Genomic DNA, 18,150 nt, shown 5'->3' on the forward strand with positions numbered 1-18,150 from the left:
ACTGATATGGATATTACTTACGGTGGGCTACACGCCTCTTAAAAATTAAGGAGCCTAACAGTAATAGATAAAAACCTAACTTTCAATATTAGTTAATCAGCGTGCAAGTTAGCACGCAGTAGCTATATTATTATGTACCAGACTGCTGGCAATGCTATGCCGAATAAAGCGCTCTTCTAACTCAAAAAGTGTATTTTAAAGAATTGGGCAAAATCTTAGGCGAAGCACCCTATATAGTGGCCTACGGCAGTAGCTAAGTGATGTAGGTATGCAGTGTCGTGGGAAACTTGGTGATGATTGGTTTTTTCAACAAGTACATTGGACAGGGTTTCTTAGCGCTGCTTTGGAGTCCGTGAAAATCACCCATCGGCCAGAGGTTTTGCGCAGGATATAGGAATAGCTTCTTTAACCCCGTGAAACTCTACAGTCGTGGAGGATGTCTTCCACTGCAGTTGATAGAAAACATTTGACTTGTTTAGGGCACAAAAAAGCCACAGGAAGAGGTCTGCTGAGAAGCTGAGCGATCGGTGAAGATGTGTCATATTAATATTCTGCTTTGTAGGCTAGAGCAATTTGAAGTAACGCTGCCGTTGCCATGCGGCTCTTCACATCCACTCCTGGTAAAACCCGATCTTTAGAGGCTAGTGTCCATGGAGGAAAGGCCGTAGTCGGTCATCTCTGTGACTGAGTCATAGTGGTGAGGTGCAGCAGTTGCGCAGCTTGGTCGAAGCCACAGTTACTGTGGGTTATGCGGACAAGGCGTAGGAAGTGCTCTTTTTCTTTGAGTGCATGCCTGAGATGGGTACACAGTTTCCTGGAAGGCGATAACATCAAGCGGGAGACATTCTGCTTCCGCTACTGTTCCCGAGGCAAAAAAAAAACCCCTTTATGAGGCCAAGACAGATCCGCAGGTACTTGTTCCACGTCGTTTCCAGGGTGTTCTTACATAATGTACATAATCTCTGAGGTAGCAGTAAACAATATCGTAAAATTCCTTTAACATAGATTTTTTCCCCTTTTTGAAACAGAACCATTGCTACCGCATCGCGTACCCGCCAAGAGCATGAAAATTTGGGATGCTTTAGCAACCCTCTCCTGGAGCTTTTTAATCTGAAGTGTCCAAGACAGGCCTATGTCCATCACAATACCAAGGAAGTTCTGGGAAAGTACCTAAGGGAGCAGCCGTCCACCAAGGAGGAGCGGATATCTGCATGGTCATTGTTTTCCTTGTGTAAGCCATAGCGACACTCCTCTCTGGCAAAAGACGAAAACCTCAACTAGACAAATACATGGAGATATTCAGTAACTCTATCTGAAAACGTTGCTGGGTAATGTAGCACGAGCGTGGCGCGCTCCAGATGCAGTTACCTGCAATAATTGTGATGCGTATTCCTCGCGGCCGTTTCCATGTTATATATATATATATATATATATATATATATATATATATATATATATATATATATATATATATATATATATATATATATATATATATATATATGTTACGAACGTAGGTTGCGTTGGCTCCGCAGAATAAAGATTTAAGAGAAGTGGGCACTTCTCTTAAATCTATATATATATATATATATATATATATATATATATATATATATATATATATATATATATATATATATATATATATATATATATATATATATATATATATAAAATTGTTTTTTGGGGGAAAGGAAATGGCGCAGTATCTGTCTCATATATCGTTGGACACCAGAACCGCGCCGCAAGGGAAGGGATAAGGGAGGGAGTGAAAGAGGAAAGGAAGAGAGGTGCCCGTAGTGGAGGGCTCCGGAATAATTTCGACCACCTGGGGATCTTTAACGTGCACTGACATCGCACAGCACACGGGCGCCTTAGCGTTTTTCCTCCATAAAAACGCAGCCGCCGCGGTCGGGTTCGAACCCGGGAACTCAGGATCAGTAGTCGAGCGCCCTAACCACTGAGCCACCGCGGCGGGTATTCCATGTTATGCCATCCTGTTTTATAGCGAGGGCACTTAATAGAGGGAATTCCCCGCATTTAGCCGCTGCCTGCCTGCCTGCCTGCCAGTTATGCGCAGTTATGCGCAGTTATGCTGCCAGTTATGTGCCCTTCCTTTCCTCAAAATCATCACCAATGAACACGCCAGTGAACACAATGAACGCCGACGGCCTATAGCAACAGAGGCGAGCGCTCGGTTTCGTCGACGGCGGTGGCTGAATGACGTCATAGGTGTCACATGGTTTCTCATCGGTTCAAGGTCTGCCTATCTGTCTGTCTGATTAAGTTAACTTTCCATCTATTGCGCATTATTATCTTTTGTGCTCACTGCAGATTCCCACGAAATACAAAATATGCCACGTGAGATGCCCGCTTGCGCGCCGCGATTGCAGTCCTCTCAAACGTTCCGTGTGCTACAAGCGAACAGATAATTTAGCCGGGTATGCGAAGGCGACAGGGCGGCGACGCAGGCCCTGGCTGCGCGATTTACGCCAGCGGTACGCTTCCCTCCCAGCGCTTCATGACAGCGACGCGCAGACGCAGCCCTTATCGCTTGCGCTGGCGTAACTCACACGGCATACCCGGCTAAATGATCGGTTCGTTAGTAGGCGGAACGTTTCAGATCACTGCAACCGCGGCGTGCAGGCGGTATTGCTACCTGCCATTTTTTTTTATTTAGCGGGCATCTGCAGTGAGCGGAAAAGCTAATATGTAATAAATGGCAGCTGAGGTGCTATTCAATCGAGCGTTTTGCGGGCCATTCTACAAGTTTCTGATTCCAATTTGTCGCCTAACTTTGTTGCTTGCGAAGTTGTTTAATTCAGCATAATACAAAAGTACTGTGACTTGCTCCATACAATAGCCAGCAGCATGCATTTGGTCGCGCATGTGCTACATTGTTGGACAAAAATATTTAATATTTGAAACCTGCAGGGTACTCGTACATAAATATTGAAGGTAATTGTCAATTCTTCCAATATATAGGAAAATATTTCTTTCATAGTGTTTCAGGCGCTCGCACCAAGCAGTTAAGACTTCCATTGAAAAGCAATGGGAATGCTTTTGAGGACAGCAAAAACATTAATGACAAAATAATTAAAACCTACCGAAGGGAGATCTGCAGATATATTGATTATTATATGGAACTCTAGCAAGATATGAAAAATTACGCTCATAAAATCTTTCCCGTTGAAAAAAAAATTAGCTGCGGTTCAACCACTGCTGAACCTGCTGAACCTGGTTAGACAGCGGAAGCTGCGCTGTATCGGGTAAATAGACGCTGGTTGGCGTTTGTAACGTTGAGTCTCTTCCGCACACTGGATAGGCAGCGCGCCCACCCTGCCGCCCTGGCAGGTGGCAGTTAAATTAATGGTTGATCGCGAGAGGTTGGTCACCCGATGGACGCTGCGCCCTATTGCTACAGTGCCGCGTGTCTGCCACAACGTTGTCAGCGCTAATGCATGCAGCCCACATCTCTATCTCACCACCGCCACCTACCTCAAAACGCGATCGAGGCATCCACTGACCCAGGGAGGCAGTTATACGCCCTTCCTTTCCTCAAAATCATCGCCAATGAACCCGCCAATGAACACAATGAACGCCGACGGCCTATCGAAACAGAGGCGAGCGCTCGGTCATAGCTGTCACGTGGTTTCTCGTCGCTTCAAGGTCAAACACGGCCGCACGGCGCAGTCGGCGCACGGCGTAGAAGCTACGGAGGGGAGTAGTAAAGCTTTCGCTTTAAAACGCGTTTGTCCATAATGGTTGGGTACCTCGTCTTACAGTGTCTCGGCATATTTTTAAAGCCTGGCTGAAGTTTGCTGGGACACACTGTATACATACACTTCCCACCCTGCAAACTCCTCACCATGGTAGGCGGCAGTTCAATTAATGACTAGTTGTTCCCAAGCAACCTGGGTCGCAGAGGTCCCGCGGATGGCAGCACCTGCCATCGCAGGGCAGCGGTGCATCGCTTAACCACTGCACCACTGCGAGGAGTGGTACAAGGGCTCCCAAAGATTTATGAATGTAAATCAGAGAACGACCAATTCCGGATACAGGGATATTCACCCATTTTGTCTAATCTAACAACTTCCATCTATGAACAATGGGTCCGAATGGAACCGAAGTGAAAACCGAAGTTCTAGCGCACCTAATTCGCATTTGGCCAAACATAAATCGAAGGCCATTTTTTTGTCAGCGATGTACTCCATGAAACTACCATCTCTGATTTTTTACATTATTTGTAACCATGCGCTATTTTAACAGCTTTCTTTTGTCTATGTTTTGAGCAATCGAGAATTACGAGTCGGAAAGGTATCTTTCTTTTTGCAACCCTGTGCATCGATGACACCTGTCCTCATTTTTTTATTACATTGTCTACTCTTTTATTTTTTCCTTATATGCAATTCACTTGTAACATAGCCTGTCACTGCGCAAGGGGTGGATGGAGCTCTTGTCAAGCTGCTATGAAGCAGCTTTTAATCTAGCGCCCTTTTTTTGCATCATACGTACGTTGCTGGCGAAATAAAGATTGATTGATTGATTGATTGATTTATTTATTGATTTATTGATTGATTGATTGATTGATTGATTGATTGATTGATTGATTGATTGATTGATTGATTGATTGATTGATTGAGATCAGGGTAAAACTGCATGGAGAGGGCTGAGCACAGACACAAAACCTGGATCGTCCCATTAAAGCCATTATTTGCCGTTAGCCATATCATTTTGGTTGCTTGAAAGGTGCATTGAAGTCTGCTTTATTTCGCTTTCTGACGCACCTGATAAAAGACACTTGTTGGCAAAGCACTGGGGCCGGTTGTTCGACGTGCGCCGCCCGTATACTTTCCTTACGAGTGGTTGTGCGGCCTGGAGAGCAGGTGAATTAGGCAATCTCTGATACGGTGCGGGAGGAGAACGACAGTAGAACGCCGCTGGTGCTGCGCAGGGCTGCGTAGCGGTTCGCTGTACGTCATGGCATAAGGCGCACGCAGCGGCTCGGGAGATGGCACTGGCTGCACCGCTCGACGTAATTCGTTATGAACAGCATCCCAGATGGCTACCACACTCGGGTGTTGCTCAACAGGGTGAACCTTCTGCAGCTCCTCCCGCACGATGCTCCTGACAAGTTCACGGAGGGTCTCACTTTCGGTGCCCGGCAGCGGCATGTGGACGTCCACAGCAGTCATATTCGCTGAACGGCCGTAATGAGCGATCCTCTTCTGCAGGTCACGCTCCATGCTTGTCGCTTCCTGAGAAAAACCGTCCACAGTGCTTCGAGTGTCGCGCACAAGTCCGACGAACAGCTGCTCCTTGACCCGGAGCATAAGATGGCGCATCTTCTTCGCTCCCGACATTGGAGGACATGCGCGGTTGAAGAGCCGCGTCATGTATTCCATGAGCATGGCGACACTGTCACTCGGCCGTGGTGCTCGGGACTGCAGGCCGAGCTCCACCTTTTCCTTTCGCTCGCTGATGCCGATGGCTTTCAGCAACTGCCGCTAGAAATATCACCAGGTTGTGATTGCGCACTCGTGCTTTTCAAACTACTCCTTGGCGGCGTCTTCGAGGGCAAAAGAGACATTCCACAGCTTGCTATCTTCGTCCGACATGTTGAACCTAGCGACCCGATCGTATAGCTGTCCAGCCAGTCCTCAACGTCTTCAAACTTGTGGCCATGAAACGACGCGGACGTTCGAGGCTCATGAAGAAGCAGTGGTGGGGAACTCACAGAGTTCGGAATGGTCTGGCTTGCCGCTGTTGATGTCATGGTGCAGATGGGTGTGGTAAGAAGTCGGAACTCGGCATCCAAGCGTCGCAAACGGCGGCTTGCCTTGTGAACAGGTGTCGTAAGCACGGAGTATAGATGTGCTTTGGAGGCTCCCGGGAGCTCATTATACATGAGGAAGTACCCAGCGGCTCCACTAAAATGTCACTGAGAAGACCTTTAGAACAGCACGCAATCAGTAGCATGGCAGGCACAGCTCAGCCAACCAACGCACGAGCAGGGGACCGACCGCATGGCGGCGCCAGTAAGCGCCCAACAGTGTGATTAATAGTTGATGATAGTGAAAGGCCTATCTGAAAACATCCCTATCGCATGTCGACGAAAGAACGCAAGGCGATTCGGATGGCAGGTTCACGAAATGCTCCGGGATGACGTCATACAGCCGCCCACAAGCCCATGGGCTTCGCCACTTGTGCTGTTCGCCATGGAGAGCGGGACGCTCAGATTTTGCGTAGAGTATCGACGGCTCAACAAGATTATCAAACAGGACGTTTACCTGCTGCCGTTAAGCGATGACTCGTTCAACCAGCTGCATCATGTTTGCTACTTTTCGTCCACTGACCTCCGTAGTGGGCGCTAGCAGACTGACGTGGATGGACATGACCGCGAGAAGACTGCGTGCATTACTCCCGACGGGTTGTACGAGTTCAAGGAGCTTCCCTCCAGCTTGTGTTCCGCTCCTGCCACCTTTCAAAGAGTGATCGACGCTGTCCTAGTTGACCTCAAATGGCAGTCGTGCCTCGTCTAGCTTGGTTACGTTGTCATTTTTTAAAGCGAAAGCATATTCTGGCTTAGTCGAGTGACTTTTGCCGTGCGTGAGAGTTTGACAGGTCTTGAATTGAAGGAGTGATACCACGTGACTCGTCGCAGCTGCAGGCGCCGCTGCACCGACCGCTGTGTCCACGTAACTAACCACGTGTCTCACTGGTCGCATGAAAGGGAGACGGCGCCGCTCCCTCTGCCACCTCGCCGTTTCTCGCTATAGCCGGGCCAGTGCTTCAGTTCAGCCGTTGTGCGATGGAAGGAGAGAGCGAAGACGCTGGTCTATCTGTGCCGACGTTGTCTGCGCGGTCCCAGTGGCGAAAGTGGCAAGCCGCGTCGGACCATCCTGCTTTACCTTACATAACCGGGCCTAGCTGAGCTAAGCCGCAGCCAGTTTCCGCCATCTCAAGCGCTTGAGTGCAGTGCTGGATTCCATTCGTTCGGCCGGCCTCTCCTTAAAAATAGTCAGATGCCAGTTTGCGTTCCAACCCCTGAAGTTTCAGGGCACATTGTGAGCGCTGATGGTGTTAAGCTTGACCCCAAAAGGAGGGCTGCCGTCGCTGTGTTCTCGACCCCCGGTGATAAGCGTGCTGTGTACATTGTCGTCGCCACCGACTACATCAACCGGTATTGTGAGACGACAGCCTTCCCTTCAGCACCGCGGCTGAAATGGCTAACTCCTTTATCTTTAGCATAGTCATCCATCCGTGCCGGTGCCAATATAGTCGTTTCAAGTGACAGAGGCATGGAATTGTCATCAGTACTTACTCAGGAAGTTGTGCGGTTCAGTAACATGAGTCGCCGAAAAATCACCGCCCCTACCATCCCCAAACAAATGGACTCACCGAGAGGCTCTATAACACCATTGCCGATATGATTTCTATGTACGTCGACGCTGACCATAAGAAATAGGAGCAGATACGCCGAAAAATCACCGCCCCTACCATCCCCAAACAAATGGACTCACCGAGAGGCTCTATAACACCATTGCCGATATGATTTCTATGTACGTCGACGCTGACCATAAGAAATAGGAGCAGATACTGCCTTGAGTAACGTACGCTTCAAGAAACAACGCGCTTCACGCCATTCTGTTTGGCACACGACTAATCTCAACGCAATGTTATACTTCCAGATGTCGCGCACCCCTCTGTCGCTAACGCTGCACAATTCGTTCGGCGTGCAGAAGCAGACCGCTAGCAGGCTAAACAGCGAACCCGTGTCCAGCAAGGAAGCGATGTTCAGCGCTGTAACTTTCGACCCAGGGAGGTACTTTACCACCCTGGCGATCAAGCTTCGGTTTGGATCGAATCCGCCTGCGCGGTCGCTACGAGAAGCGACTGCGCCTCTCCTCCAGCCCATGCGATATACAGCGCAAACTCAGTAACATGAATTACACAGTGCTCCCACAAGAGACTGTTCGCTTCTCTAGGCGGCATGCGTCATCATCATACACGACGTCAGAATGAAGCCCTTCCACGCCCGCTGGGAGTTCAGCCAAGCCCGGAGTCGGGGAGTCTCTTCACGCTCACCGTGGAGACGCCTTTCCCTGACCATCCCTGCGGCATAGGGCCGATGCCACTTCAAAGCGGAGTGGAAATGCCACACAGGTGGCCATTTTCTGGCGCCATCATGAGGCCGGACTAGGAGCATTGGCCCCGTCTGTCCTCATCTTCCCCTGCTTGAGCGTCGGTTGGTTGAGCCATGCCTGCCGGACTAGCGCTTCTGTTCCCTCCCTTTAACGCTCTAGTGGTTATCGGTGATAATTTGTAAGTCATAAACGAGCCTCTCATTTTCCTGCTCTTATCTGTTCAATATCTTCACGAGGACCTCGGTTCTGGCAGTCTTGATGCCTTAGGTAGCATAAAGGGGTTCTTGTACAGCTTCCAAACTCTTCATTCGAGCACATTCCCCGTGACACTCGTGCTAATACAAGACTTATCCACTGCTCTGGACAAAGGTGGCAATGGTGAAAACTCTCAGCATTAGTGTAGACGCAACATAAATAGCCTAGAAATTTGAAGATTCGACATTCGCCGCCGTAGCTCAGTTGGGAAAGCGCATTAGGCGGAATTCAAAGGTCGCGAGTTCAGATCCCACCGACGGCATATGGTTGTTCTTTCTTGCACTTTCTAATCTAATATCTTTCAGCGATAAAGAATTTACACAGCTGATTTCTCGTTCATCAATGCCGCAAGTAAAAAAGAAACATTTCCCTACGCTTTTCTTGGTTTCAGTGACTGTTGGCTTCCTTCATATGTATGTCACAAACCAGCCCCTCATTTACTACCATTGTCTATTAAAACTGAACAAGGGTTGAGGACGGAGCCTCTTGTCGCAGTCTAAGCCAAGCAGACAGGCTACCTCCTAAACCCTTGTTCATTGCGTCTTGTGTTGTCAAGAATCCCACCTTCCTGTCAACCCTATACTTGGTATAAAAGCCTTTGTCCGTGCTATTCAAATACGAGCGCTCTCAGGTCACATAGAATAAACTGAGATGGTTATTTGTGGCCCCTCCAGGCGTCTCCCTCAATTTAAACAACTGCCAGATTTTCCCCCTCTCCCGTGGTCCAGAAGTGATTGTAATAGTTGCAGCGGACCTTCGCTTTTACGGAGTGCGTTCGAGCAGGCGTTGTTCTGGTCCTCATTTCCATTTGCGGGCAGTAGATCCTCCCCCTCCCCCTCTTTCTGAAAATATTTGGTTTTTTTAAACGGAGCCTATGTGCGCTACAACTGCAGACTTTGAACAACGACATGCGTCTGGAGCTCATTACTGGGAGCCTATCGCTCATAACAGGTCTTCTCTGGAGACGTCCAGGAAATAAGAGGAAAAGAAGGCATACAGGCAGCAGACAGGTGAGTAACGATGTTTTCAAAGCTTTCCAAATTCTTAAAATGCTTTTTCTGTCCTAACAGAAAAGTTCTATTGCGATGAAAAAAGAAAATGCGTTCAAGAATCAGAAATCTTCGCGAGCTCCACTAAGCTGAAGTACTGGGTCGGAGAATTCTATTCAGCACAGTCATTCTAGCGTTCACACAAAAAACAGCGCGAAGGACGAGACAGCAACAAGCAGATACCACGAGCGCTGAGTATCAAATGGCGGTCTTTAATTCAAAAAGCGCAGGGACAAAATATATAGGCTTGAGATGTCATGAAAACAAAGGCAAAAGAAAGGAAAATGTGCACAACGTGACAAAACCTAGTTAAAGGCACGTCCTTAGCCTGGCTTCTGAGAGAGGAACAAAGGGGAAAATGCCAAGAACCTACAGAACCGCAAAAAAAAAGTGTGTGTGTAAACAATCACTAACTCCTGATTTATACACTCGTTATGAATTTAGTCGGCTCTTGCTTACACATTTTTGTTTATTTTTGTGGTTCGGTTGGTTCTTTGCCTTTTTCTTTGCAGTTGCTCACTCAGCGGCCGGGTTGGACACGTGCCTTTTACCCGGTCATGCCGCGTTCTGCAGCCAGCTCTTCCTTGTCTTCGTTTTTGTGTTCATGGCGTGTCAAGCCTGTCTATTGTGTTCTACGCTTCTTGAAATAAAAACCGCTATTTGATAGCCAGCGCTCATGGTGTCTGTTTCTTTGTAATCCGTCCTTCGCCAACATGCTCATATCGCTACACCCGTGCATTCTAGTGTGATCAGCGGTTCAATTGCGAATAGCAATTCGCACCTTTTTCTTAACTTTTGTGGCCACTCTGAGATGTTCTATTGTATTTGACGGAAAACGTTCTACAGCAGTAAAAAAAAAAACTGGTGCATCATGAAAGACTCGAAGACGGATTACTCATATGACCTCCCGCCTCGATCATATGCACAAAGTTTGTACAATTCCATGTAATACTAAAGCCTTTGCTGAATCATTGATTATATATTCCATGTACATCTCTAAACTGGGACAACCTTCGCTGTTTACTGGCAACAATTAGATCTTTATTATTATTTCTATAATCGGTTTCAAATAATATTCATTGATCTCTGGTACAAGAGCACTTTACTCTTTGTTTTATTCATTCTGTGTTGTTTGGATGCTTTTCAAATAGATAAGTATCATTAGGACCAGATTCTTCATGTCTTGGTTCATGTTAAACTACATGCTGTGTAGTTTTTGTGTTTTAAGCGTTACTGTACTAACCTCCACTCCCCTCTGTAATGTTTTACCCTAGGGGCGTGAACGAAAAATAAATAAAAATATTAAGGACAAGGTATGGCTGTAATCACTTCAGATTTGGGGTGAAGTTCTTTTCAGCATTAATAAATACTACATAATTTTCAATCTCGGTTGTTACATCAACGTACACAAAAAGTTTGAAGCCGCAGGAGCAACAGTTTTTTTCGCAATGCTCGAGGCTACGGGTCTGTGCACCTTCATAAACGGGCTACAAAGTCTTATAACGCATATATCAATGCATATGTGGTAGAATAGCTTGAATCAAAATTACAAGTAATATATTTGTGAAGCGCGGGAAACTTGGGAGACATTTAGTCGTTGGCAACAGAAAGCTGATTTAGACAAAGCAACGGTCTTTGAAGACTCGTGTTGATACACAGTTCTTGAAAAGGTGACTCTGAAGAAGTACTTGCTGTTGGGCTAGTTGGTTCATCATAAAGTTGAATGGCGCAAGGGAACGAACACAGGAAGATACAGAGACAGAGAGAGCGCCTTTCTGTCTCTGTGTCTTCCTGTGTTCGTTCCCGTGCGCCATTCAACTTTATACTGTGGAGAAGCACACTGAGTATACTGTGACCCTCAATATTATTTTAGATGCAGGATTATAGCAGTTTATGTGAACACCGTAAAAGGCGATGTGCATTGTAATTTGCGCTTTGTTTGATGAGGATAAGGTGCCCCATGTTTCAGAACAGGTATTCAGCTAATTAACTTGAGCAGCATATTTGGCTATTTGGTGCGCATTCATGTCAATAAACGGCGAAAACCGAAACCTCATGGGACAGCTGATTGGAGAGCTAAGGGCCGCAGGTAGTGTCAAGACAGTTCGAATTGGTCTATTGCATAATTTTTCTTCATATACTGCCAAGTTTATGCCAAGTTTATGCGTCACATTCAGTTTCTCATGCGAAAACGCAGTACGGCGGAAATTATTTTGGGCCCCGCCGCGGTGGCTCAGTGGTTAGGGCGCTCGACTATTGATCCGGAGTTCCCGGGTTCGAATCCGACCGCGGCGGCTGCGTTTTTATGGAGGAAAAACGCTAAGGCGCCCGTGTGCTGTGCGATGTCAGTGCACGTTAAAGATCCCCAGGTGGTCGAAATTATTCCGGAGCCCTCCACTACGGACCTATTTGTTCCTCTCTTCTTTCACTCCCTCCTTTATCCCTTCCCTTACGGCGCAGTTCAGGTGTCCAACGATATATGAGACAGATACTGCGCCATTTCCTTTCCACCAAAAACCAATTATTATTATTATTATTATTATAAATTATTTTGGAAAGAAGACCACAGCGGTTGTGAACCACATGCCGCATTTATGCGTTAGATGATATCCGAAGAAACACCCGCGCATAGGTTCACGTCCAAAATTCGAACATCTCACCTTCTGTCGGACAATGGCAGCCATGCGTTTCTTGCACATGTTGCACCGGTTGCTGTGCACGCGATTCATATACTTCTCGAGGCAGCGTACGTGCGTCCAGCGCACCGTGCCTGCAACACGGTGACATGCTGATCAGAATCTGCCGCAAATCAATTAACGGCAAAGTGGTTTCCAAGTTTTAAAGTACATAAAACAGTGTGAATAAGATTGAAAGCATTTTCTTGCATTTGATTTTTGCTTGTTAACCTTGATACAGAGGGGCTCTCCCCGGCCGCTTTTTAGCCATTTAAACGGCGCGCTCTCTCTTCCGGTTATCTAGCTTCGTGCGGATGCAAGGCAACTGCGCATGACCGAAACGTGCTCACGAGATGGGGCATGTGATCCCTGCGGCGATGACTTAATAAGGGAGCGAAAGTAGCGCGCCGGGGAGGAGGGGTGCGGATTCCGGCGGGAGCTGCTGGGAGTCTGTTATGCTTTCGGCAGTCATGCAGGAATGAAACGCGAAAAACGCCTGTGAACAAAGGAAAAAAATGTACGTCTGTAGAATCAGCTTCAGTGTACAACTAGCTCGATTCATGCTTCTGGGTAATGGGGCTATAGAAGCACATATTACGCGGCAGCGTAGCTCGTTCCGTCAAAAAGCCGTCGGCACCGCGTGTCGGAAATAATCGGGGACTGCGTAAAAAAATCATATCATGGTAATTTTTGATTCCAGTGATTGATGATTGATTGGTGTATGATAGGCAATGACGAGCTAATGAAATCATTGTAATTAATTTATCCATTGATTAATTAGAGAAATGAAAAATAGATAAATGGGGTTCAAAGGTGCCAAAATGGTCGAAATAAAAAGCCAATGCTCGGTGATAGTAATTCCGAAAATTTAGAGTGTGTAATTCATCAATTAATTACTTGACACAACCAAAAAAAATTAAAATGCGTTCCGAGTTTTTTCCAACGGGAAAGGCGTCGCGCCGAACGGGTGATGGCGTTCGGTGGACTCCCTGGCAGCGCTGCAACACGCTGTTGCGTTCCACTCCTAAAGCCGAAGCGTAAGCGTCGTTCAATTTTCATTCAGAATAGAAAAATGTGACATATGCGTGCTCGTGTTTCATTCCGGCCTGACTGTACGTACACAGAAGGAGGGGCGGCACCTTACCAGGATGAGTTCAGTAGATGGAAGTGTCATCTCCGAAGAAGGAATAGCTGTTTGGCGCGAGGGGCTGCTACGCGAGCAGCCTGGTTTCATGTATACGGCTTCGAGCCCTTACCTATGCCGCGATTCACGTCTCAGTGTGTTCCTGTTCTGCCACGGTCAGGTGCTATAGCGCCAGTTTTGCTGTAGCCATAGCATTCCGCTCTTGAGAGCCTTGACCGCATGCTGTGCTCCTCCGCTACATCCTATGTTGTGCCCGTTGGGAAGCGTTGGTTTGGTCCGCAATAAACCGGTATCTTTTGTGCGAACTGTGGGTGTGTCAGTACTCGGGGGATACCGAGGCTCACGGATCCCCTTCCCTGGAATGCGAGGCGTTTAGTACAAAGAGCCTTGACGCACAGGAAGACGCAAATATTTGGTTGCTCCTCTATACGCATATTTTTAAGTTCCCAAGCAGAGGTTTAGACTGACAAATGTGCGCTTTCATTTCGAGGTAAATATGGACTGAAACTGCACTTCAAGGTAAGTTTACAATGTATGCTAAATACTCTCGCTCGTGCACTGTAAAATGTAACTGCCTAAACAACGCGAAAGGCAGTTTTATGACTAAAAGAGGCAATCATGTACAGAGTGCGTCAAACAACAACCTAACAGACAAATCTGCACTTTTTGCAATTGCCGACAAAGCGAATTCACAAGCTAGTGATTTTAATTGGCCTCACTCTCAAAGAATAAAAGCCGCTTGGCTGAAAAAAAAAATTCAGGATTCATTCACTTTCCAGTGCCCAAAAATGATGGCTAGGATTGCATACGCCAGCTCTGTTCTGAAGTTGCTGCTCAATCGTACAGCTGTACTATACAAACCTTCCTAACGCATTTTTCTACGATCGTACCGGCGGTTACTCAGACTTTCCACGACAGGCTACACAATTCTACCTGGTAACCGACTGCAAAAAGTGGGCGCGCACCAAAGGGTTAGAACGGTAGAAGCCTTTTGTGCTTTGTTCTAAGGGTTGGCATCAAAACAGAGGCGTTCTATTCCTTCAGTGTTTTCACGATTTTCAGTGATGAGCTAATTCACAATGCACTCTCAGTCACAGTCGAGCTGGAAGCGGACATATGTGGAGTAAGGATACGCCACCCCCACCAATTTTTTCACGTCGTAAAAGGGTCGTCATTTCTGCCGTTTTCTGGTAGTTTTTAGGAACGACGATCATGCGTTCCCACCATCAGGAATAGCCAACCACTCCGCAAGCGGAGAAAACTCGCGAAGTCCGTGCGCCCCCGCAGTCTTTCGGCTGACACGGCCGGCTGTCGCGCAGAATTTAATGCACTGGAAGGCCGTTCACTGACCTCCCATTCAGCCTTCTGGCGCCGAAAAGGCATTCAAAGGCAACCTGACCTCCCAGCCCCATTTGAGGTCGTAAGTGGGACGCGACAACTCTGAAAAGACTAGCCGGGGCTTTACTGGGATATTTTCAAATTATATTGCAGCCTTCTTTGCTACGACTGCTACGGCTGCCATATAAGCCTCTACCAGGGCTCAATTAATAATACACCGGCGGCAACACTGAAACGTGAACGGTGCAGCCATAGCTTACTTTCCCCTGTTCTGTTTGATACCGCGTGCAGCAGTGTACTTTTGGCGCGCATTTTGTGCGTTGGAGGGGATTAATTATGCTGTTTTTTCACAGTTGTCATCTTCAGCTATTGTTCAGAGAGCGTGAAGTGAGCCGAAGCATTTACCGGCAGTTATTTTATGGTTCGTTCGACTAGCGACACTATTGCGGTCACAGCATCTGAAATGAACTGACGTGAGCGTTCGGCGCCACGAACTCTGGTGCTTCACAGCGAGTCACATCCGACTGTATCGATAAATCAGCAGGGACAGCCGCGGACCTGATCAGCTTTAGAATCTTGGACGGCAAGGATATTCTTCTTCATGCGCCCGTTACTCTACCCGTAGCGCGTCGCGTTGCTATGCAATGAGCGCTTGATTGTTAAAGCTTCATAATAGGAGCTTCGTCCACAAGCTGACATTTGGCTATTTGTGTCAGCGCAGTGCTGAGGAACTTTTTTGTTCATGCTATGCTGTGACAGTTTTTTTTTTAGCGTTGTGGTACTGCTCATTCGTTTCCCTTCCGGATTTTGACGCCTGTTTACAGTTGTTACCTACTCACGCGCACTATATGGGCCCATTTATTCGCTGACTTAAACAAGCAGTTAAGCTCTAAATTTAGCAGAGACGTATGTCGTGAACCCTACGTAACTACTGTTTCCCACCTAGCTAATCGTAACCCTACGAGCTTGCTTAGTTCCTGTTCTGCAACACCGTGAAGAGCTTTCAAGCTAGAATCACGCCCTTCAGATATGATTCGTCGCGATTTGTGGGTTCTGTGGTATACTTACATATTTTTTTTCGGCTCATCTTCCCTGAATCACCGCGAAGGAGCGATAAATATTCTCCTTCTACGCGGTCTTTTAGTTATACATTCATTTCCTAAACCTAGCGAGGCACGCATTTTGGGCAAAATAGTAATGCTATGGACAAAACCAATGCGATGTGTTGGTTCGAACATTTTGTTCGCTTGCGGTGGGCACTCCAACGAAAGGGTTTAAACCGTCCCATGCATGAAGCGCGCAGCAAACTATTCGTCAAGCGCAAGAACAATCAAAGCCTTAAACTGCTCGCATTTCCTGCTCTCTGCGACGAATACTTTCGGGTGCCGAAACCTTTTATCCTTTTCACTCTTTTAAAATTTTTGCGTTATATCATCGTCATCGTAAGTCCAGGTCGATGCACTCTACACAGCCCTGCACTGCGTCTACCACGGCCACCTCTTATGCCTTCTCCAACCTTATTGATCTCACTTGAACCCATCACTCTCCGCCGTCTTCTGCTACGCTTTTCTTGCTCGGAGTCCATCCACCGCAGCGCCTTCGCTTAGCCATGGCAATTTAGATTGAGTGCAAACGTAAGGGGTGAGAAAAACAAATTTATGGAGGCAAATTTTCCTCGGTTGCTGTGAACTTGCTCATGAAACAGTTATGGTAGTCCTTTTCTTTCTACATCGCAGACCAGCACATTCAACAAGAGAAACTCTGTGCTCTGAGTATGCAGTACGTTTCTACAGCACACCTTTGACGTACAGCTTTACAAACTCCTGCGGTGGAGTTCATGCCCAGTTGCAGCAGTTAACTACTGGTGCTGCTCAGATACTCGCTCTGACGACTTAAAGCAGTGAAATAACGGTCAATTGCTGCGCTTTTTCTTCTTAGTATTCCAGGCTTGTTAGTAGGCTGGTGAACGAAACCTAGAAGAATACTGAATAACACGGCAATTCCAGTTTTCCAAACCCATGCCCGTGCTTGTGCCACCCTTCCCAGTAAATGCACTGCTGCCTGAGTTGTTTCTGCCTTCCTTGTTATAAGCTGTTAGTCAAGCGGGCCATATTCAAAACGTCGAGTTCTAGCTAGATTGAGTTGTTTGTACCTCTCCATTATTTCCAAACCTTTTCCGATGGGCAGTAACTGTGCAAAGTATTCAGGCTGTAGACACGCGTAGAAGCCTGTCCCTGCGGATGGGCCCAAACGTAAGATTTAACCGAAAAGTTCTCATTCTTTTTTGTATTTTTTCTCTTGTATTGCAAGGATAGAAGAGACAACTGTCCTTCACTGCAAGCCTCAGCTCCCTCAACTTATGTCTTCGACTGCAGGACTTCAAGAAAAGATATACATTACGTCATTCACTAAGAATATTCATACTGCTCGTATTATAACGGGAAAACTGTCTGTAGACCAACAACGATCTCTTACGTAAGAAAGATGCGGTGGCACTGCTGTCGCCTGCTGAAACGACTGTGGTAAAACTTGGAGGTGAAAAGTATGCTTTGTGCTCGTAGGAATACATAGAACAAAAAAAAATATCCCGAAAGCAGAAGATCGCACCGCCGTCGAGCTGCTCAGCTGGTAGAGCACCAGATGCGAAATTCGGAGGCCATGTGTTTGGATCCCACCGGCGGCATGTGCTTGTTTTTTTCTTCTGCTTTTATTAATCTCTCATTGATGAAAACCACAGATTAAAAAAAAGAAAATGTCGATGCTCCTTGGTTTCGCTGACTGTTAGCTCCCGTCATGTATGTCATAACGAGCGCCTCTTTCCATTCCCTTGTCTACGGAATAGTTTAACGAGGGCCTCGAATCTAGCAGTCTTGAGTCCATAGGTAGCATAAGAGGGTTCTCGCACAGTTTCCGCCCTCACCATTCGATCACGTTTCTGCGTGGCACTCGCGGTAATACAGGATGTACTACATACGCCTATATGGACGAGGGTGGCGCGGGTGAACATTCTTAAGGTTTGATTACACTACACGACGTTGCAGATGATACCCTCGGGCCACCTCCGGCTTCCGCAAGTGCCATCTGTATGCATAATAACGTAATCACGATGCGAGTCGTCTGCTACAGTGCGCGGTTTGTTTACCGTGCTGTTTGAGGACTCTCCTCAATGTAAACCTTGCTATCGTTTGAACTGCAGTATTGTGGGAGGGAATGTAATTTGCGCGGAGGAGCTGTCAGACTACACGAGAAGCTTGCGCGATTCGGGGAAACACCCAGCGGACAGAGCGGCTTTTTGAAAGTATGTCCGGCTTCACGACACATAGTTATCGTGGCGTTTTAAAAAGGTAGCTTCTAAATAGCATACTTTCAGAGAAAGTATTGTGTGAAAGAAAGCGGCATAATTTCCAACACTCTTCTTCCTTAAAGGACTCGCCAACTGTTAACCAACAACCGCCTCCATGAATACTCTGTTCTAAATGTTTTACTTATATATGTGTTCCTATGGGCCGTGGCTTCCACGCCATACCCACCGCCGAGGATCA

At 47.0% G+C, this 18,150-nt stretch overlaps 1 protein-coding gene across 1 annotated transcript in view; it reads right to left on the minus strand.

Moving 5' to 3' along the window:
* LOC144094634 (uncharacterized) overlaps positions 1–18,150 on the minus strand; it is a 73,735-nt gene that overhangs the window by 34,544 nt on the left and 21,041 nt on the right. The window contains exon 5 of the mRNA XM_077628560.1: positions 12,112–12,221. Within this exon, the coding sequence (XP_077484686.1) occupies positions 12,112–12,221 (110 nt within the window). The remainder of the gene's footprint in view (positions 1–12,111; positions 12,222–18,150) is intronic.

This window comes from Amblyomma americanum, chromosome 1 (assembly GCF_052857255.1).
Source record: "Amblyomma americanum isolate KBUSLIRL-KWMA chromosome 1, ASM5285725v1, whole genome shotgun sequence".
In the NCBI taxonomy this organism is placed as follows: Eukaryota; Metazoa; Arthropoda; class Arachnida; order Ixodida; family Ixodidae; genus Amblyomma; species Amblyomma americanum.